Below are 22,203 nucleotides of genomic sequence, written 5' to 3' on the forward strand. Positions count from 1 at the left end.
TGTGTCTAAAACTAATCCTCTTTTTTAATGTTTTTGTTAAATTATGGTCAATGATAAATTCTGAAGTCATACAGATAAGAAACTAAACCCCTTTTATCGCTCAGAAAAACAATTGCAGTTGCTTTTTTTTATTTTTTATTGCTGTGATATTTCCGAAAATATCAAAAAATTGTAATCAATCGATGAAACAGAATTTCATTAAAAATCTAAATTTAAATATTTTATGGCATTTTAAGATTAAACCAAGAGCGTTTGTGTCGTTTGTTTCCATTTCGGGCCAAAATTGCAAAATTCGAGTTTTAGTTTTGAAAAAAGATAGGCGGATCTTTAAAAGAATTTTAACAAGTGTTGTTACCTAATTCACTTGTACTTTCAGTAACAAACAATCCTATACTTAAAAATGTTGTTTTAAGCTCCACATGTGTAGGCTTTATTCTAAGCAAATCGTAAAAAGCGTTCCACTTTCTGTTTCGAATCGACTTGTTTCCGTTTTAGAAATTTGACTGCAGCTTTCTTACTGAGGTGGAAACTAATCCTAACAAGCCCCTCGAATGAATAATGCAAATTCTCCTGGAAGTGTCATACTTTTATCCTCATTTATAACAACTTCAATTATACAATTAAAATTTCCAACACCATATAACTGAAAAAGGTGGTTGGAAATTTTAATGATTATTTTTATAAACATTTTTTAGCAAGAGTTAAACTTAAATCTACAGCTTTTATTTGCGAAACAAAAAATCGATTCATAGTGTTGTCAGTGTTTTTCTTGCATTCTAAATATTGCAACCACACAATAAAAATAAGGAATTCGACTACAATGAGAATTTCTACTTTCTTCTTTCTTATAAATAAAGTTATAGAGATAAAAAATTTAAAGAATAAATATTAAAGCTTTGGGAAGCAAGATTTGTCATATAAACTGCTAATATTTAAATGCATTTTAACAAAATAATAGATATTTATTACTAGATATAAACAAACCATTAAATGTTTATAGAGCTAAAAATATTCTTCAAGTTTTTTGCTTCACATGAGCTGGAATTGGTGAACAAACATAACTGATATCCAGAAAACCTTAGTTACAGTTATATACTTTAATTAGACCCATCTATGTTAAATATTAATGGTTGATGGTTTTAATCTTTAACTTAATTCATTATATTGATTCTATGGACGATTCAATAAGTTGGGTTCAACTCCAAAAGCATTAGAAACCGGAGTTTAATTTCCTGAGTGTTTTAAGGACAGGAAAAAGTCTGGTATGCCAATCTGACAATAATTTCCAAAATAAGACTGCAAGCAATATGTACGCGCTAAGTGAATGCTTTTTCAGACTGCCCCAATACTCATCCTATTCATGGGTATATTTCAAAACATCAGCTATAAATCCAGCTAGAAAGTTGGCAAACCTTGTAAATAAATGAAGCCTAAAAAATAAAAGGAACTACTTCCAGGATAAATTTGCACAAATCTTCATCCATTACACAATTAATTTTCCTGACCATTCTTACTTAACTTATTCTTTTTGGAGTTATTCATGATTATTGGAAAAATTAAAACTCATCACTTAGTTTAAATAAATTATTGAGCAAGTCATAGTCTGATGGTTAACTGGCAATCCCACATTGTACAAATTCTATAGTAGAAAAAGTGTTTCAAATAATTTTCTAAATAATCCTTATTTGTCTTCTTTAGCTAACAAGATTTTGTAGATAGAATTGACGAATCGAATTTACCAAACTTCGGCTGATTTAAAACTTGAGGTATTAAAAAATAATAATAATAATGAAAGAAAACATAAGAAGGAAGTGGTTAAAAATGGACAATTTTTAAGGAACACAATATTTGAATGGGACGGATTGCCATATTATATATATATGTTGTCTATTTCTCTTAAATAAATAAATTTCTTTTTTGGAATTATTTGATTCCAAAAAATCAGCATCATTAAGACACATTAAACCAGTATCAAGCCAAATAAAAAAGCTCTTGTAAATGTTGCGATTGAAAATCAATATTTCGTTGTTAAGGTTACATAGTCACGTGCTAAAACAAACAGCGGTAACTTATAGCTATCTTTTACTGTCTTAACTAAGTTATCTCAAGTAGTTGGTCAGACAATTGCAGATCATTTCAATGTTTTAAATGTGTTTTGAATGAAGGAATATCATGTCAACAGTCTTGCATGGACCAAGAGAAGGCCTACCTAATATATCACGTAAAAAAACATATCTTTTTTAATTAACATTAGTATTAAGCCTTCATTTCTTAAGCATTTATAACTAAAAACTATTACTTTTGAATAGTCAATCGAATCAATACGAGCTTCAATCAAGCTTCAATCTATAAGTAATAGATAAATTCACATACAAATCTATGCATAAATCTATTATTTATATAGTATTTGTAGAATTTAGTTGAGACTAGACATGAATTAATCTATTATCACCATTTTATATTATATGTGGTTTTTGAGATTTACGTCTGTTTTAGGTAATTAATTTTTATAAAATTTTTTTCGAAATTTTTTAAACTTAGGTTTCTGCATTTTATTAGTGTCAAATCACTAATCAAAAGTAATAAACTTAAATAGCAGTGATATTAATTGATAAATTGATATTTATTTTATAGTTTAAAATAGTTAAAGATTCCTAAATTTTTGTTATGTTTATTTACAGAAAGTCTGAATGTTTTTTTTTATGTTAAAGTATTTCTTTACTTGTCTAGAGGCAAGTAATCTTCTGAACCTAGGTATCAGTTTTAATGGTAAAGGTATTGATTCCAAGAAGGTGAGTTACTGATATATGCAATACCTAGTTGTGTTACCTATTTTTTAAATTTAGATTAATGTTATTTATCATTAAAAAAAATTTTTCATTGTTAATTTATCAGCAGTTGCATTTTTCATATGTAATAGGATTTCGACAGGTCAAAAGTTAAAAACCTTAACATATAAAATGTCAAAATGGCAATATAAATGTAATGTAGATTAGTTATTGTGAAGTTAGATTTTATTAAAAACATCTTAACGTTTTCATATACACATATTTTTTTCCTTTTTCGATGTTGTTAACAACTTATTTTATACGATATTTTAGCTCCACTTACAATTCCAAAATTTAATTGAATTTAGGCTATTATAATTCAGCAAGAAGATTGGGATAAAATAAAGGCCAGTGTAACTAAGTTCAATGCAGACAGTGAAAAGTTTGCTATTCAAGAGAAAGAAAGAGAGGAGTTGCATGCAAAGTCAAAGGATCTTGTAAAAACTTGGAGCAACACTATAAAGGTAAAATTTACAAAAATTTTTTCTGGTAATACTTGTTTTTGTGTGGAAATACTGAATTTATTTCATCATTAAAGTCAGAAAGTAAAAATATTTTTAAAATTTACATTTGTCAGGGTGGTTAAAAAGCATAACAAAAAAGAGCTTAGAATACTTTTACTCTCACTATTTCAAACTTCATATCTTTTAGCTGCATTATTCATTATTTTCAGTGGTTTAATCTGTCTCCTTTTCTGGTACTGATCATCATCTTATCTTATCTTAAAAAAATCTGAGAAAAACAATCTGAGCAGGGTTGATATTTATCATGTTAATACATTTTTGTAGTTCTTTGATCAGGGCTGCAAACATCTATCAAAACTTTGAAAAGCGAAAGTGTAATTAGCCTTTTGCTTAAGTATCATTAATGGGTGAAAAACATTTTAATAAAGAGTTATAGGAAGGTTTTTGTTACAGTCTTGCATATCTAAATAACTGTAGTAGGTAGAAGTCTATCTTTGAAACCTATGTTTTAGCCTTCTAACAAGCTTTCAAATGAACTTTAGTCACTAAGATGAACCATAAGTAATATAAACCATCTTCTTATAGTCAACTTCATTGATAGTCAGTGCACTTTGTTATTGCTAATATTGAAATTACAATTTAGTTAGTGAATGACCCTATTGATTGCATTTATTACATCTGCACAGACAATGTTTTTATGATAAAGTTTGAATTTTTTATGGCAATCAAAAAATTCTGAAGTTTGAGTTTATTACTTCTATCTATGGTATTATTTGCATCACCACTATTTAAATTTATTTGATCTTCTTAATCCCCTTCTTTGTTCAGATTAAACCCTTTTCTTCTAATTAAGTTTTGCATACATTTTAGTCTCTTAGTTTTTTTGTGACATCTAATGTTGGTTTTTTTTTTTTGAAATAGTGCTGATGTGTTAATGGGAGCAACCAAATGATCTAATAACACATCTTTAGGAACAACCAGAATGATGATTTTTTTTAAAAAATCTTTGATATGTTACCTTTGATTGCTATTTTAACTGGTCTACTGCTCCAAGGTTTCCTCTTAAGATTACAGTTTTTTCTTAGAATCTTAACCCAACAAAAAAAACCTTTACTTGCATCATATTGCTACAAAATATTCACTCATTTCCTTGTTAGATAAATAAGATTTGTTTTAATAAAATTTGTATAGCTCATCTTTAATGCTAACTTTTCAATTGTAAAATGAAACAACAAAAACAGATTTGATTTTTTTTTATTAAAATTTTGTAAAATAAAATTTTTAACAAAAAAAATTAACAGGGTTAAAAAATTACAATGCACAGCTAATTTAACTTTACAAACAATTTCTATTTGCAGCTAGTTAGTATTTTATTATGAGGAACAATCTGAAAAAGTTAAACATTTCTTCTTTTCCTACTTAAAATTAATTTTAAAATTATTTGTAAATGTTTTTTACTCATTTTTTGTTTTTTCTGTTAATAATATGTTAATAAAGAAACCATATTCTTTTTTCTGGACACTACTGACTTATTTTATTTAAGTAAAATATTTCAAACTATAAAATAAAAGAGAATATTAGTTCTATAGTATGAAGTAATATTTATTACTTAAAAAATATTTACAAAAGAAAATATTGTCTTTTTTTTTAATATTATTTAGAGTTAAAAAAAATTTCAATTTTGATTAGTCAGAGGTGAAGCCATTACAAAAGTATTATTTCATATTGGGTTTTTTTTTAATGCCTTTAACAACATCGTGTATATAACATAATATTTAATCTAGAACCCAATAAGAAGTTGTTCCTAAATCCATTAAATATTGCTCAATTGACTTAAAATGTTACTGACATTTTTTAACTTCATAAAATAGGAAATGAAACAGTCATTTTATTAAATTTTGCAGCAACAATAATTTTTTTATAAACAGGGTCAGCGTTTGAAAAAAATAGAAGAAAAGAAGCTGAGAGATGAACAGGAAGAGGTATTAAATGCTATTTAAACTTTGTTTATATTAAACTAAAAATTTTTGCAAGTTTTTTTTTTTTATATATTTACAGTATATTTTTGTATATTTACTGTAATAATAATTTTTTACCAGTAGTAAAGCACATTAATTTATGCTATATAACTTAAATGTTGGTTGAATGCAATAAGTTAAATCCAATTATCTATTCTTAGAAATAATTGTCTAGGTTTATGCTTAAAAAAGAGCCTAAATAAAGGTTTATAATAATGTAATCAATCTCTTACCTCATTTGGAATGGGTATAAAGATTTGAAGATTTGAGCTCCTAATTTGAAGAGAATTTAAAGATTTGAGTTCTGATGTTGCATTATATATTATTATTAGATATTGCAGTTATGCATTATTGTTAGATAGTTATGATGTTTGACTTAAATATTGTGTTAAAAGCTGCTCAAATGTTTTGTTTTTTTATGTTTTAATGTAGCATTAAAAGTTATCCAATTAAGTTTTAATTGTTAAATTTTTAGAGTCATAATTGAAAAAAATTGAAAAAATCATCTTTAAGAAAATAACACTAAACTGAATCAAAATTAAATATTCAAGAAAAAAGACAAGTGTTTTTATAATACAATTGGAAATGTTCTGGGATTGTTCCAAAAGCTTTAAAATTAAGTTTAGTAATAGTCAATTATAATCAAATTTTTTATTAAAGTAAGGCATTAGTAATCTAACATCATTCAAGCTTTTTTTAAATGCAGTGGCCAAATCCAAACAATATGATTTTTGGTACTGCATTAATAGCCTAGAACTATATATTTTTTTAAATTTAGAAACAATTTGCCAGAATAAATGTTAAATGGTTAGATAAAAACTTAATAGCTCAATTTTTAATGATACAAAATCTAACAATAAATCTGTGGCTGCTTTTTAGTGCTGCATTTAAATTGAATGTCCAAAATGTTTTATGTGCATAATTTATATACATTTTAAATACTGAAAAACACTGCAAGGTGCTATAGTAGTCAGATAAACTTATAAATGATATTATTTTTTTGCTGGTTAGTTTAAGAAACAACAGATAGATATTGAAGAGGAAAAATTTAAAGCTCAACAAAGGAAAGAAGCAATTGCTCAAGCTAAACAACAGCAATTTTTTCAAATAGATAGAGTGAAGAAATTTCATGTATGTTTTTTTTTATGGTTTATCATGAACTTATATTTGTTGCTTTTTCAATACTTTCACTATTAATAAGTGCTATTAGACAATTTTTTAAGGGAAGAGGAAAGAAGCAATTCCTAAATAGGTATAACACTTCACAAAAAATAAATGATTTATTTTGGGACAAAATTACAAATGAAAAATAGTTCCATTAAATTTAGATGGTTAGTTAGGCTTTCTTTTTCTAAAATTCAATTAGAAAAATTTATTATTCCAAAAAAATAGAAAATCTGACTTACAAACTTTAAATGTCTTGCTATTTAAACTAAATCCAAATCTGTTATATTGACTTATATAATACTATGTGTAGTATTATATAAGTCAATATAACAGATAATTTTAGTTCTGTCATATATATGCTATGTGTAGCCTTGTGTGATCTTTTTATCACACAAGGCTACACATAGTATTAAATATGATTGAACTAAAACACTTTTAAGACAGCTTAAAATACATAGTAAAGTTGAACAGGGTAAACTTACTTTTTAAAAAAAAAATCAAATAAGCTATATGAGTTTTTTTTTTTTTGCTTTATTTGCATTAAAAAAAAAAAATTAGTTTTACAACTTCTCAAAAATTGGACACATAAAAGCTAAAGTTTGCTTCATTTTTCTTAAAAGTTTTTTTTTAAATAAAAGATTAAATGCAAATATGCTTTTTCCACGCTCATTCATGTGATAATTTAGTTTTTGGTAAATAAACACCTGTAATATCATCTAAAACATCAATTTTTATTAGATTTTTAAAATGTTAAAGAATCAGTTTCATTTACTAAGTGTTTGTTTGTGTTTGGGATTAGGGAGCATTGTTGCTTACTGAAGTTTTAAAAGAACGTGATGCTCAAATAGAAATGAAACTGATTAAACAAGAATGGCAAAAAAAGAGAAATGAGCATGTATTAGAAATGGAAAAAAAGGTAAAATGATGTTTTTCATTTATTTCTAAGCATTATTTCATAAAATCTAAAAGATTTTTTTAGGGTACATCTGTATTTAATAGAACCTAGTTCAACAGTGATTTTTTTACTTTTGAGTCAGCAAAAGTTTAGAATAGAAAGATTTTATCTTTGTTAAGCTTTACTTTGTAGAGATTTTCAAAAAGAGTCAAAAAGTAATTTTTTTTTACAAATTGTACTAAAGTGAAACCATTAAATTTACAATGTGGGGCAACTGCCTCTTTGGTGCTCTGCAATAAATGTTACTAAATTCCCCTTTCTAGACAACTGCCCGCTCTGGAAAAGGTAATTAAAATATTCACAGTATTATTTTGTCAAGTAGAAGCATGTGTTTTAAATAAAATCTGTTTAGAGGTGGCTTGAACAGTTACTTTAACTTAAAGTGCTACAACACTGCCTATATACAGCACCTTTAAAACACTATTTCCTTTTATTATTATAGTAGTCTTAAAATGATTATGACATTAAAAATACAACACATTGTAAAAAAATATAGTTTGTCTTACAAGAGACAGCATTATATGATAACTTCTTTTTATAAATGTAATTTGCATTATCTTTGAAATTAATTGCCAAATTCTTTGTAATGATGTATTTAATCTATTTCACTTCAAACTTAAGAGTATTGAAGAAGCCATTAAAAAAGAAGAAAAACAAGCTGCTATTAGATTAAAAAGAGATCTTAGTATTGCTGAGTTTCAGCTACTCCAGTAAGAATTCTTAATTTACTTTATTAGACCTCATTAATAGTTTAGCAGTGTCTCATGTTATCATTTTAAATTTGTTTCTTTTAAATTTTTGTTTTTCAAAGAAAAACTTTAACCTAAATTAAATTTGTTAAAAAAAGGTAACTAAGTTTTCAAAAAATTCGACATTAAACTGTTTTTAAAATTTTTTCATTTTAGAATCAAAGACAAACAGGAGATTCTAAAACAAGAAAAAGAAAAGGGCTTAGAAGAACGAGGTACCCTGAAACAACAATATGATGAGTTTGAATCTACTAATCAAGCAAACAAGTTAGCCCAGTCTCAATTTAAAACTTTGTTATGTGATGAATATAAAAAAGAGATACTATTAAAAAAGGCAAGTGCAATCTTTGATATGTTGGCAAATAAACTTTCTTTGTGAATTTCTAAAATGGTTTTATGTAAGAGTTATGCAAATTTATTTGTCTCTATCTGCTTTAAAATTTCTTTAAATCAAAAAAAAAGAAATGTATCACAAATGTGTTTTTTTTTTTGAAGATGCAAGAGGAGCAGGAAAAATTAAGAAGCGAACTAGAAGATAAGAAGATTGAAAATTATGTCAAAGTTAAAAGGGTAAATCCTTTTTATTTATGGTTTTTAGTTTGCAATACTGCAGATGGAAAATCTAGGAAAGTGTCATCAGATTGATATTAAAAAAAGTTACACAAAAAACCTTTAAAATTCTGATGTCTGTATTTTTCTCATTAATTATATTCAAATTTAATCATTGAAAATCCTTAAATCTGCCCACAAAGGTCAATTTATAAATAAGAAATTTTAACACAATAGTTTAAATGGAAGCCTGCTTTTAGGATAAATTATCTGAAACTCTAAATGATTGTTATCTTTGCAGTAAGTAAAAACTTTTATTTTAGTATTTGATAATGAATTTAACTAAAGTATCTTGTTCAAAGTTTTTAAGGTGCTAATGCCATTAATGGCAAGAATGGCATGCCACTTTAAATTTTCTTGTCAAACATATTTTAAGGGGTCAATACTCTAACATACTCCCCTCTCTCGTTGCCCCCACTCCTGATATGAATAAAAGGATGATCAATTATTGAAGGGTATGTCAATATATTTTTTAGAAAATTTCAAGCATTGGAAGGAAGAAAGAACAAGATTTACTTGCGTAAATTTTATTCAAAATAATTTTGTATATCTATTTTATAACTTAAAAAATGTTATTCAATTAAGTTTACATATCCCAACACTGTTAAACTCTTAAAAAGGTTCTGCTTTATTCTAGTTCTGGTTTTCCTTCTCTAATCTTTTTTATTATTCAATTAAACATTCTTAATCAACTTTTAACTAAAGTTAACTTTATATTGAGACAATGAGACAGAAAGAGTTCATATCATGTGTAACTTATCATAGTTCCATAATGTAATATGTAAAAAAAATATGGATTTTCTACTTTTATTGCAATTTTCTCATTTCCAGAACTTACCTATTGGTAATTATTTTTGAGATTTTATTTTAGTGCAAATGAGAAGAGCAGAGAAAAAATGAATATTAAACTGCAAGAAATTATGAGGCAAAGAGTTGACAATGAAGATATGAGATTTCTTCGTGCTGTTAAAGAACAAGAGCAGCAGAGACTGGCAAGAAAAATTTATGATAATTACATCTTTAAGAAAATAACATTAAATCTAGCAAGATGTTATAAAATTTAAAAAATCTTTTAGGACTTTGTAAGTAAAGCATCATCAAAATATTCAAAACCCAGTTTTAAATGCATGCATTAAAGTTAAATTTTCAAGTTTAATTACTGCAAGGCACTACTATATTATTAAATTTTAAATTTTTAGGGTAATTTTAAGTTCAAACTCTTTGCTATGTATTTAGAGTGATGGGCAATGATGCTATTAGTAATTTCTTGGTTATGAAAATATTGCATTAATTATTAAGATGTAGTTTGAGCAGTTTGTGTGCGTAAAATATTATCTTTATTTTATCCATGTCTTTAACATTAAAGAATCCTTGGTAGATTTAAAATACCCAGCAATATTTGGTATGTGAAGTCTTGTGTTATAAATCCTTTACTTAATGCCTAGTGGTTTCATAAATTCATCTAGTAGTACGGTTAGCACTACTAGATGAATTTGAATTGAAAATATCAAATTATCAGAAATAAATATTTCAAGTACAATTGTTCTCTTAATACTGCAATGTTATATTCAATAACTGAGATTTTATTATATCTATCAACTTTTTTGGTCATTAGGAAAAAGAGTTAGAAAATGGAACCAAGAATAAAGAAATTGTTAAATCAATCAAACTTCATCGTGAACACGTGGTATAAATTGTTTGATTAAATTTAAGTTATTTTAAGCTTGATTTAATTTGGAGTATTATTCTTTATGATGAGTATCACTTTGGCTATAAAATTCATTTAACACCAGATTTCTCAGGTAATTTTAAATTTAAACTAAGTAATGTTCAGCACGAGAAAAAAAAATTCAAATCCTTTTTTCTTATCAGTGCACAATTCTAAATAGTATAATAGCTGCAATTGTTTTATAGCTTGCAGAAGCAAAAAAAAATTCCGAAGAAATTAAATCGAAAGACAAAAAGGAACTCCAACAGCGTATCGAAGAAGACTACAACGTGTGGTTTCGCAATTCTCTTACTGTTTTTTTTTTTACAAAAAAGTCTTTTTGCCATATTTTTTAAGTCTCTATCTTAAATTATTTTTTTTTAGTTCCATAATAGCATAGAATTGAGCAAGTTAAATCAACGAAGTAAATTATCCACTCTTCGGGGTTACCAGAAATGTCAAATGGTAGTTTCAGCGTTCATGCTTTCTAGTCCTCTTACGTTTTTTCAGTGTTTCTTATTTAATGAATTGAAATTTATTTATGAAATTTTTTACCTATTTTTTAACATGTTAAAGAATATATCGTATTTAACTTTAGCGGCTAAATTTATCGTCTTTTAGTAACCTTTGTTCTTTTCTATTTTCAACGTTTGCTTCTTTAAAATACTTCTAGACTGAAAAAGTTGCGAAACAGGCAAGTGAAAGTGAAAGTGACGAAAATTTAAAGATCGATAAAAAGTATAACGAGCTTCTTATTAACGAGGAAAAAGTATTTCAGGACTACGCACAAAAAGTCATTAAAGATGCCAAAAGTTCAGGCAGAAATCCCTTTATACTCATAAAAGCAGCTAATGAGGGATCTGGAGGAGGAAGAGGACCTAAGTTTGACGCTAGTTCTGGGCTAAGACCGAGTTACATTGTTGCTGATGCAACTGGTGTACAATTACCGCATTACTTAAAAGATGCTAATATTTATAATCATTCTTACGGACATGTAGGCATTTCTGGTAAACGCTTAGGGTTTACTTGGTAATTTTGGGGTTAACTTCAACTTTGACTTAGGAATTGTTTATTTTATGACTATAATTTTGTGTGATTTTATACCACTTATTTTCTAAACCTTGTAATAATATTTTTGTACTAAAAAATCTAAAAATTTCGCCCGAGTTTTTTTCTAGTTTTCTCTGTAGAAAGAATGGTCAAATTTTTTTCCTCTAAAAGAATCACAAAAGTTATTCTAGTTTAATTGAGTTACTTAAAAAGGAACACTTCTTAATGTTCATTGTAGAAATAATATGAATTGATCTTCCAGTCCGTTATTTGTGGGGGAAAGAGTGCTCAGTCGATTAGAGTAGGGGAGATGGGGGCGCATTGATCGCCGGGGCAGTATGATCTTTTGGCTTTTACTCGTTCATTTTTGCCTTACTAGAAGTGAGGTTGCAATTTAATTAACCATTATGCTTCCCTAATTGATTATTCGTAATATTTTTTCATAAGGTTATCAGCGTCAAAAAAAATAAAGAAAATATTGTTTTTCGTCATAAAAAGTGATTTTTTTAAATCGTACTATAATTCAAATATATTTTTATTTAGATGTCTGTATGGGTTAACAACAATTTTATTTTAAATTTGTAAGTGTTAGGTGTATAATATAATATATAATTTTTATTTGGCTGCAATTTATACAGTAGATATTGCTATCAATATGTTACCTATACCTATTGGGGTACATTGATCTTTGACTATGCGGGGCCCATTGATCGGAGGATCAAAGTGCCCCATAGAAGACGAAGTGCCCCATGTTTTTGTTTATAAGCAATAAACGAATGGAATTGTATTTATAATTTAAAAAAAAACTATATGTAAACAAACAATAGCTTTTAGCATTTCATTTTTTAAATCTACTTATGTTATAAGCTAGTAATAATAATACTATTATTTTATAATATCAAAAGAATAATATTTAACATAATAATTAAAAAATATTTAACATAATATTATTATGTTAAATATTAGCATTTATTAAAAACATATGTTTTTATTGATATATTTTTTTACAGATCTTAAAATGGTTAGAAATAGAATTAAAAAAACAAATAAAGTTGCTATACCAAGTGAAACAATGAAAGTAGCTGTTAATAAAATTTTAGAAGGAACACAACTGAATGTTGTAGCACATCAGTTTAACATAGATAGAATGACTTTAAAAAGATATTGTCGTAAAAAGAGGCTTAATCCAAATGAAGCTTTCAAGCCTAACTACAACAATAGACAAGTTTTTACAGCAGAAGATGAAAAAAGTTTATCAAGTTATTTACTAATTGCATCAAAAATGAACTATGGCCTTTCAACTAGGTCAACGCGATTATTGGCATATGAATTTGCTTTAAAAAACAATAAGATATGCCCATCATCATGGATCAAAAATAAAATTGCAGGCATTGATTGGTTGCAAGGTTTTATGAAAAGACAACCAGAGTTGTCTCTACGAACACCTGAAGCAACGAGCTTCGCTCGATCAACAGCTTTTAACAAACACACTGTAAGAGAGTTTTTTCAAAATCTTAAAACGGTAAGAAATCGATATAAATATAATCCTAACTGTATATATAATGTTGATGAAACTGGTTTAACAACCGTTCAAAAGCCGGTAAAGGTTTTAGCTGGTAGAGGAAGCAAACAAGTTGGAAGAATCACATCTGCAGAACGAGGAACATTGGTAACTGCATGTTGTGCCTCTAATGCTATTGGAAATTCCATTCCTCCATTATTTATTTTTCCTAGGGTAAAGTTTCATGATTACATGATTAAGGAAGGACCTCCTGGATGTGTGGGATTTGCAAATCCTTCTGGTTGGATGAACTCAGAAATTTTCATAGAATGGATTAAACATTTTGTTAAATATTCAAACTGTTCTCAGGAATCTCCAGTTTTGTTACTTCTCGACAGTCATGAAAGTCATATTTCTGTTAAAGGCTTGGAGCTTGCAATTCAACACGGAATTACAATGATAAGTTTTCCTCCCCATTTTAGCCATAAATTGCAGCCATTAGATAGAACTGTTTTCGGACCATTGAAACGGTTTTACAATTCTGCATGTGATAATTGGATGGTTTCAAACCCAAGACCAATGACCATTTATGATATTGTTTCAATAGTTCGAGAACCGTATACAAAAGCTTTCTCACCATCTAATATACAGACAGGATTTAGAGTAGCTGGCATTGAGCCATTCAATTCTGAAATTTTCAAAGATGACGAATATTTACCATCATCAGTTACAGATAGAGCTGCTCCAGATACAGTTACTATCACTCCTGTCAACAACATGGAATCTGAAATGATACCAGCACATGTTAATCACATAGAGTCTGAAATAACTATAGTAAATATTGAAACAAGTATTTTAAACAAAGTGTCAACAAGTGTTGCTTCTATAATCTCACCTGAGGTTTTAAAACCTTACCCAAAAGCATCTGCCAGAAAAAAAAAATGTTAAAAGTAGGCAGTTAAAAACAAGGATCTTGACTGATACTCCTGTCAGAAATGAAATTCGTTTGTCAAAAGAAAAGAAAATTTTGAAGCAAACCAAAAATCAACAAAAAGTCTCCACAAAAGATAAGAAAGAAACTAAGAATTACTTGCTTAGGAATAAAAAACAATGTAAACCAAAAGCTGCTTCACAACTTGACTTTCACAAATGATGAAATATTCTTAATCAAAATATTGTACTTTTAACAAGTTTTGTAAACTTAAAAGTTGTATTCTTATTTCAGTCTTTATATTTCAGTTCTTATAAATTTCAAGTTGTTGTAAAGTTTTAAACGTATATAAAGCGGGTAGCTTATAGCTGCTGTGATTTATACATTTTTTAATTAAAAATTAGACTAGTGGGTTTAACTGCTATATTTAAAAAATAATTAAAAAATTTAGATGTATTATATGTTATACAATATTACCCTTTGACTAAATTATTTACAAGATTTAGTTATAGAAGTGTTAAACGTTTAGATAATATTACGCATATAAGATCAATGTGCCCCAAGTCGGAGATCATAGTACCCCATAGTTTGGGGTACATTGATCTTTTGAGAGGGTTGTTTAAAAGTTAAAATTATTCATGTTTATCATTTTTTTAAATCAAAATATTTATATATTCCAAAAGCCAGATAGTTCTACATGTGTTTCGTAGTTAATAAGTTTTTACATCTCTTTCAGGTTCTGCGCAATTTTCAAAACACTGCTACGGCGATCAATGCGCCCCCATCTCCCCTACACAGTAAATCAGAATGTGTTCGCAATTGCACCCATATTTTGTTGTCACATCGGCGACAAAATATAGGTCACCTCTTGGTTTATCGTCATTTTAACTTAAAAGTACGGGTAAATAAAAAATTATATTTCTGCATTTTTGTGGATATTAAGTAAATTTTTGATCTAATAAATCAACTTGCATAAACAATCAAACTCTATATACAATCAAATTAATATTGTTGTTGTTATAATTATTATTGTTTTGAAATTATTTTAAAAAAACGGGTCAGTAGTACAAAAAATAATTGTTTAAAACATGTTATATACATTATACTTAAGCTATGTACACTTGTTTTATAAAATAATGAACAAATAAATTTTTTATTTATTTTCAAAATATATAGGGTAAGGTTGCTAATATTGTACCGATGCCTATATTGTACTTTTAACATAACTTGTTATTTTTACAACCCACAAGAAATTTTTTAACTTATTTTTTATCTTTGCTGAATGAAATTAAGTAGTCAACTGTTTTTTTTTGTCATCCAACTGCATTAAGGCCAGAGTAAGCTCTTGTTGGTTTGTTATTGGAGATTTCTTATTTTAGGTTTTTATGGCTGAGTGTATTTCACTAAAAAAAAGCAGAAGATATGATTTGTTCAGTGTATTTATGTTAAAGCATAATCTATCTAAATTCAAAATAAATACCTAGAATATAAAATATTTTATTTTTAGTTGTCAAATTTTTTACTTAACTGTATCTCAGATTAGTTGCGTAAATTGTACCTCAAGGCATGTCCTGAATTGTACCGACGCAACCATTCTGACCGCTAAAAAACGCGTGTAAAGTTTAACAAATTCGTTTTGAGATTCCAATTAGAAAAATATTCATATTTACAATACGAACTTCACCACTTAAACAAAAAAAGAAAAATTTCAGTAATACTCTTGTATTGACAAGCAGTCCTTAAAATGATGCACTCTCTAGTTCAGTTTTACCAATATGTCAAGGCTGGTGTCATGTTGGCTGTGCAGGTGTTAATCAAAAACAGACAAAAAAACTTTTGAAAAAACAAACAAAGAAACTTTTGTCAAAAATATTGTTTTTATGTATTTTATTTTACAATATTTAGTGTGGTTGTTTTTAAAACAGATATAGTATATATTGTTTTACATTATTTAGCATAACTATCTTTAATACCTACCTTCCTCCTCTATTCTAATCTTAGCTAACCCATTGGTAAACATACAATTTAAATAAAAATTGTGCCATATGTGGTGATACCTGTTTTCGGCATTTTCCAGAAGAAAAAAATTCAAGTTGCATAGAGTTTGTTAAATAAAAAACTTCATTTCATTATATTATGGGGAGTTAGTGTTATGTTATATCAGAATATTTCCAATGGCTGATTTTATAAAAACCATTCCTTTTAATCAGTTCTTTAAGTCCCTTAAATCTAAAATCATAAAATATTTGCAAAGCTGTAAAGTAATTGAAATCAAGAAAGTGGTACAATATTGGATTACAATGGTACAATTAAGGATCTAGTTTCCTTAATTGTACTCTTAGCGCTATTTTTTTCATTTGATTCTTCGAGACTTAACACTTTTTAAATTTTGAGCTTTTTTAACGTCTTTATAACAAACAATCCCTAAATTATGAAATCCAATTGAAAATCCATGTTTTCACTCAGTAGGTTACCTACATTTTTTAGTTTTGTCTTAGGGGGTACAATATTGGCAACCTTACCCTATTTCAATATTTAGTTGTTTCTTCTTTCGTTTTAATTACTTCTATTAGACGTTTCGGCAATTATTCCATTGACATTTAATTTAATTATTATAAATATTAAACCATGATTTATAAACAGCTTTTTTTTAAATCTCTTTTTTTAAAACGATTAATCACCTTTTTTTTTTTTTTTTTACCTAAACAAGTGTATAAAATTTTTTTTAAAAAAAATTCTTCTTGACTTAATTATACTCCATTGGATTTGGACCGGCTTTTCTAAAACGTTCATCTTTATAAAAAAAATTTGAGTTTTTTTAGTGGTGTATTTCGATCATCGTCTTGTTTAAACAAAAAAATTGCTTCCTAATCTCAGTTTTTTATTTATCTTAGTTTTTTAGTAAGAGGTTTTAAAATTCGATCAAATATACAAATTAGCAAACATGGTTTGATCAATAAATTATGATTTATCAACACCATGCTGTTCCATACAACTCTAAACCACCATGTTTAACTGTTCCTCTCATGTAACTTAAATAGAAAGCTTCTCTTCTCTTTCGTCAAACTCTGCGCTCTATGTTTTTTTTTTTTTTTTTTTTTGCAAAATTCAATCGTTTATACGATTTTTTTGTTAAAAATGGTTTCTTACTCGCTGTACATCAGCTGAACCATGCTTTATGTAAAAAAATTCGATTTTATTACAAATTATCAGCAATGCGATTTTGTATAATTAATTTCTGTACAACAACAGTAAATTTTTTTTTTCATATTTCTGATGAAAAGTTGTAAACAAGAGATTGCTATGATAAATTTTTAAAATATTTTGTTGCAGTTATTTTAAACATTACTCTTGTCAAAAACTAATTTTAGTAGAATTAAAGTAGACAATTACTTTGTACAATTAAATTCTGTTCTGATTATAAGGTCTACACTATTAAAAATGCATTTATTTTAATATTATTAAATTATTGTATAGCTTGTCATGATTAGAATTGTTGGTAGGAAGTATCTAAGCTATGAAAGTTACACCTTAATGTAAATAGAGGTAAAAGCTAGTGTTCATAGGTGGTAAAAGTAAAAGATGTTTTAATGGAGATCATTAGATATGACACAAGCCACAACGTGCGAAGAATTTTCTTTAAAGAACAAAAGAATTTAATAAGAACTATTTGGTTAAATCTATTAAATATCGCTATGACTTGTCAAGAAAAAGAACCAAAACGTTAACTTATGATTTTAATTGTACGTAAGAACGGGACTAGTTGGCTGCAGGGGTAAGTTGACACATGATGTTTAACATTTACAGGGGTAAGTTAACACACAGAGTTTTTCACCAGAAATTTTCACAATTCACAACCTTCCTACTAAACTAATTCATTTTAATTCTAAACTAATCCCATTATTGTATCTGGGGCAATTCACGCGGTTGTGTTTTTTACTAATTTTTAACTTTTGTATTTTTTAATATACTTTCATTTTTAAAAAGCAATAGTATTAATTTGATGTAAACTCAAATAGATGTAAATGTTATTTGGCTCACTCAAACCTGTCAAGCTTTGTGTTTTTCAGTATCATTTTTTAGGAGATTTGTAGGCCATATTGTGAATAAAAAGCTGTTAGGATCAGTTGACACAATGTTCGCGGGGTTGGCAACATGTGTCAACTTATCTCTATTAACATTAGCCCTAAACTCATTAAAGATTTCAATTTATCTACTTTTTGGATATATCCAAGATATTATTAAATACTGCAGATCTGCAGATATACGAAATTATAAAAGAAAAACAGACAGGGCTATAACTCCTCAAAATGTTATAAAAAATACTATCGATGCTATTTTAATAGATGGAAGGTTTATTCGAAAGATAGCCATAGACTTTGATATTCCTTCAAGAAGCCTGTTTCGATACTGCGAAGAACAACAACAAGGCCAAACAACCACCAGGTACATAAGATCTAGACAGGTAAGCTTAAAATTAGTGTTGTTACGACTTTGAAATTATTCGACTGTCGACTAAATCGATTTTTGTATTTTTTAAAGCCGACTAAAATCGACTAATACATTTTTAAAATCGACTTAGTCGACTAAAAGTCGATTTAGTCGAAATACTTGAATAAAAAATTTTATTATACTCATATACTTTAATGTTGCTTGACAATTTACTTTTTAGATGGTATGAAACAAATAAAACTTTAAGAGAGTAAACAAAAAAACTAGGTGATATGTAATACTGTTATAATAATACATGGTGTTATAACAAGAGCATTATTTTTGTTCGATTTTAATTCTTCTAATCTACTAGATGAATTAAAATCGAGTTAACAAGCAAAATAAAACGGAAATTACAATCACAAAGTAAAGAAGAAAAAAAACAAAGATAGGCATTTTATATGTCTTGGCTCAACAAGACACATTTTTCAGCTAAATCTGGTTTAAGTCTATTTCGCCGTTCTGTGATGATTTCGGCAGCACTTGAAAATAACTCTTCTGAAGGCGTTGATGAAGCAGTTATGCAAAAAAGCATCTTCGCTACCTTTGACAAAACGGGAAATTGACCTAAATTATTTTTATAAAATGCAAGGGTACATAAATTTTCCGATAGTTTTATATTCATATTTAGATAATTGATGATTTCGCCGTCCACTGATAACAAATCTTTTGACGACACTGTTTCATCGCATAACAGTATTTTTCTTTTTTTGATGGAATTCCTTGACTAGATGACGACTTTTGGCTAGAAAACTGAAGACTTGTCGGTGTGAGCTGCAATTCATGGCTCAATTGAACAACTAAAGAATGAGCTTTTTTAATACAAGTAATTTTCGCTGTTTTGTTCGATATAAATTTAAAAGTACGAAATCGAGGATCTAAATATGTAGCTGCGTATAACTTTTCAATTTTGAGAAAATCTTCCCATCTTCGATTAAAATTTTCTTTGAGTTTAATGGCAAGATTCATAATTGTAGGATTATTTGATTCACTTTTAAAGTTAGCAAAATAATCAGTTAATTTATAAATGGCTGGTAATATAATTGAACAAGTGGTATATTGTGATCCGCTTAAAATTTTTGTAAAATCATATATTGGTTCTAATAAATCAATTAGCTCGCCAATGATTTCCAGTTCCCAGCTTTTTAACAACAATTCTTTATTATCTTTGTTCTCTGGTTTGATTAAAACGTCTTTGATTGAGTCACTAAGTTTAAAAACTGATTGCAGCATTAAAAAGGTCGAATTCCACCGAGTAGGTACGTCTTGTTTTAATTTGTTAATTGAACATTTATCTTCCGGATTGTCAATTTTCATTTTATTTAATTCAACACAATTAACTAGCTGAGCAGAAAGTTTATTACTATGTTTAAATAAGCCAACCAGTTTCCTGCATTTCTTTAAAATTATGAAAACGCAATCATTTTCTTCAGTTGATTGCTCATTCTCTTTTACAAAAACGTCTTTAACAACTAAATTTAATATGTGACAAAAACAAGGTATGTACAATTTATTCATTAGATCTTCTAGACAATGTTTGATATTCGCAGCAGTGTCACTACTTGTTGAAAGCGTTTTATCGTTTATTTTCCATTCATTTAGAATTAATTCAATTTGCTCCTTTAAATATAGACTAGTATGAGGTTTTGGGCAGCGCTTTAATGCAATGCGAATCGATTTCAAACAAAAATTTTGATCAACAAAATGTATAGTGGCGCCGATGTGTGAATGCGAGGCTTGTGATGTGCATCCATCTGTTGTTAGATGGCAAAATTCAGCTTCGTTTAAAAGATGCATAACCTTTATTTTAAATGATTCAAATTTAAGCGGCACTATTTCATACGAAAACCTTTGTCTAGTCGGCAATTTGTACTTGCTATCAAACGAATCTAGCATTTTGATAATATGCTTGTTGTCAACAATCGACAGCGGTTGGCCTGTTTGAAGAATAAAGTTACACATAGATTCTTCTAAATCTCTATATTTCTGCGAGCTTGAACAATATGAGTAAGAGTTTGCCAATGCAGCTTTGATAAATAGATGACCAGTAGTTGTACTTAGAAGTTTAGACTCTTTAATGTTAATTCGATGGTTACTATACAAATGATTTGCCATTAAGCTGGTATTTATATTGTACTTTAGCTCTTTGTTGCAAATTTCGTTTGTTAATGCATCTTTATATTTACACGTAGTTATTGTTGAGTCATTGTTTTTTATAAAATAATTCCAGACTTTACTTTTATGAAAACTATTATTCTACATTTTGTTTCGACCATATAAAGAGAATAAAAGTAAATAAAATTTATCGTAAAATTCAGTCAAAGGAATAGCATAAAATCTCTCAATCGTTCTCTGTCGTTTCGTCTCTCTTAAGTTTAGTCGCACGGCTTTTAAGTGCGTTCGTTGGGGAATTCCTTCGTGCGGAAATATTCTCCGAAGGGATTTATTTACCAATCATTATTATTAATAGTCCAAAAGGGGCTATACCAATCTTTAATAATGTCTAAAGGGAGTTAAACCAATCGTCGATAATGTCCATTGTGAAATACTGTCTACCGATCATTACGTAATGTATTGAATTTAATGAAATATAAGAATACTACTTGTAATTTTATTTGAATTTTAAAAATGTTAATTTTTAAAATTCTCTCTGTTTAAATTCAAATGAAATTATATAACCCGTACATTATCGATTTCAAACAAAAATTTTGATCAACAAAATGTATAGTGGCGCCGATGTGTGAATGCGAGGCTTGTGATGTGCATCCATCTGTTGTTAGATGGCAAAATTCAGCTTCGTTTAAAAGATGCATAACCTTTATTTTAAATGATTCAAATTTAAGCGGCACTATTTCATACGAAAACCTTTGTCTAGTCGGCAATTTGTACTTGCTATCAAACGAATCTAGCATTTTGATAATATGCTTGTTGTCAACAATCGACAGCGGTTGGCCTGTTTGAAGAATAAAGTTACACATAGATTCTTCTAAATCTCTATATTTCTGCGAGCTTGAACAATATGAGTAAGAGTTTGCCAATGCAGCTTATACATTCTTACATTATTTTATCTTATATATTATCTTATATATAAATGATACAGAGAGAATTTAAGAAATGTTAGTTTTTTTAAATTCTCTCTCTATCATTTTTCGCAACAATTAAAACAAATTAATAAACAGTTTAATTAAAAAAAAAAACAGTGGCGTAGCGAGGTGGAGATTGGGCCGCCAAAACCGTTATGAATAATATTCTTACGCATGGCTCTATTTTTATAAATAATTTCTTTTTTTAAGTTAAACTACTAATAAAGATATCTCTTTACTAATTGGTCAGCATCATAACAAAATTAAAGGTTAATAAAGTTATATCAAGTGAAAAAATCGAAATAAGGATTTTAAGATGATTACCCGACTAAATCGACTTTTAGTCGATTAGTAGGAAACCCATAGTCGATTAAATCGACTATTCGATTTTTCAAAGTCGACTAATTTCGACTTTCGACTAGTCGACTTTTAGTCGATTTAGTCGAAGTCGATAACAACACTACTTAAAATGCATACATGCATACATACATACATACATACATACATACATACATACATACATACATACATACATACATACATACATACATACATACATACATACATACATACATACATACATACATACATACATACATACATACATACATACATACATACATACATACATACATACATACATACATAC

At 27.8% G+C, this 22,203-nt stretch overlaps 1 protein-coding gene and 1 long non-coding RNA gene across 4 annotated transcripts; both read left to right on the plus strand.

Annotated features, from left to right (window-relative positions):
- The first annotated feature begins 1,993 nt into the window (after nt 1-1,993).
- Nucleotides 1,994-11,657, plus strand: LOC145190350 (cilia- and flagella- associated protein 210-like). 3 transcript variants are annotated; one of them, XM_090090468.1, is made up of 15 exons: nt 1,994-2,221; nt 2,731-2,792; nt 3,137-3,292; nt 5,221-5,274; nt 6,322-6,441; nt 7,277-7,393; nt 8,054-8,142; nt 8,338-8,515; nt 8,677-8,751; nt 9,267-9,310; nt 9,662-9,782; nt 10,406-10,477; nt 10,705-10,788; nt 10,883-10,963; nt 11,172-11,657. In XM_090090468.1, exons 1-15 carry the CDS (start codon nt 2,173-2,175, stop codon nt 11,529-11,531), a joined length of 1,662 nt encoding a protein of 553 aa, XP_089946594.1. In that variant the 5' UTR covers nt 1,994-2,172; the 3' UTR covers nt 11,532-11,657. The 3 variants fall into 3 exon arrangements, with proteins under 3 accessions (XP_089946594.1, XP_089946596.1, XP_089946595.1); XM_090090469.1 differs by lacking the exon at nt 1,994-2,221 and adding an exon at nt 2,424-2,496; XM_090090470.1 differs by lacking the exons at nt 10,406-10,477; nt 10,705-10,788; nt 10,883-10,963; nt 11,172-11,657 and adding an exon at nt 10,157-10,192 and having other exon boundaries at nt 2,037-2,221; nt 9,662-9,872.
- Nucleotides 11,658-17,315: 5,658 nt separating this feature from the next.
- On the plus strand, nt 17,316-20,511 carry LOC149886817 (uncharacterized). Its single transcript, XR_016453436.1, has 3 exons — nt 17,316-17,755; nt 18,327-18,445; nt 19,103-20,511. It is a non-coding gene; the product is annotated as an uncharacterized LOC149886817 (long non-coding RNA).
- The last annotated feature ends 1,692 nt before the right edge of the window (nt 20,512-22,203 follow it).

The sequence above is a fragment of the Hydra viridissima genome, unplaced genomic scaffold (assembly GCF_058129835.1).
Source record: "Hydra viridissima isolate aposymbiotic clone 2 unplaced genomic scaffold, HvirCarnegie_v1 scaffold_6, whole genome shotgun sequence".
NCBI classification, from domain to species: Eukaryota; Metazoa; Cnidaria; class Hydrozoa; order Anthoathecata; family Hydridae; genus Hydra; species Hydra viridissima.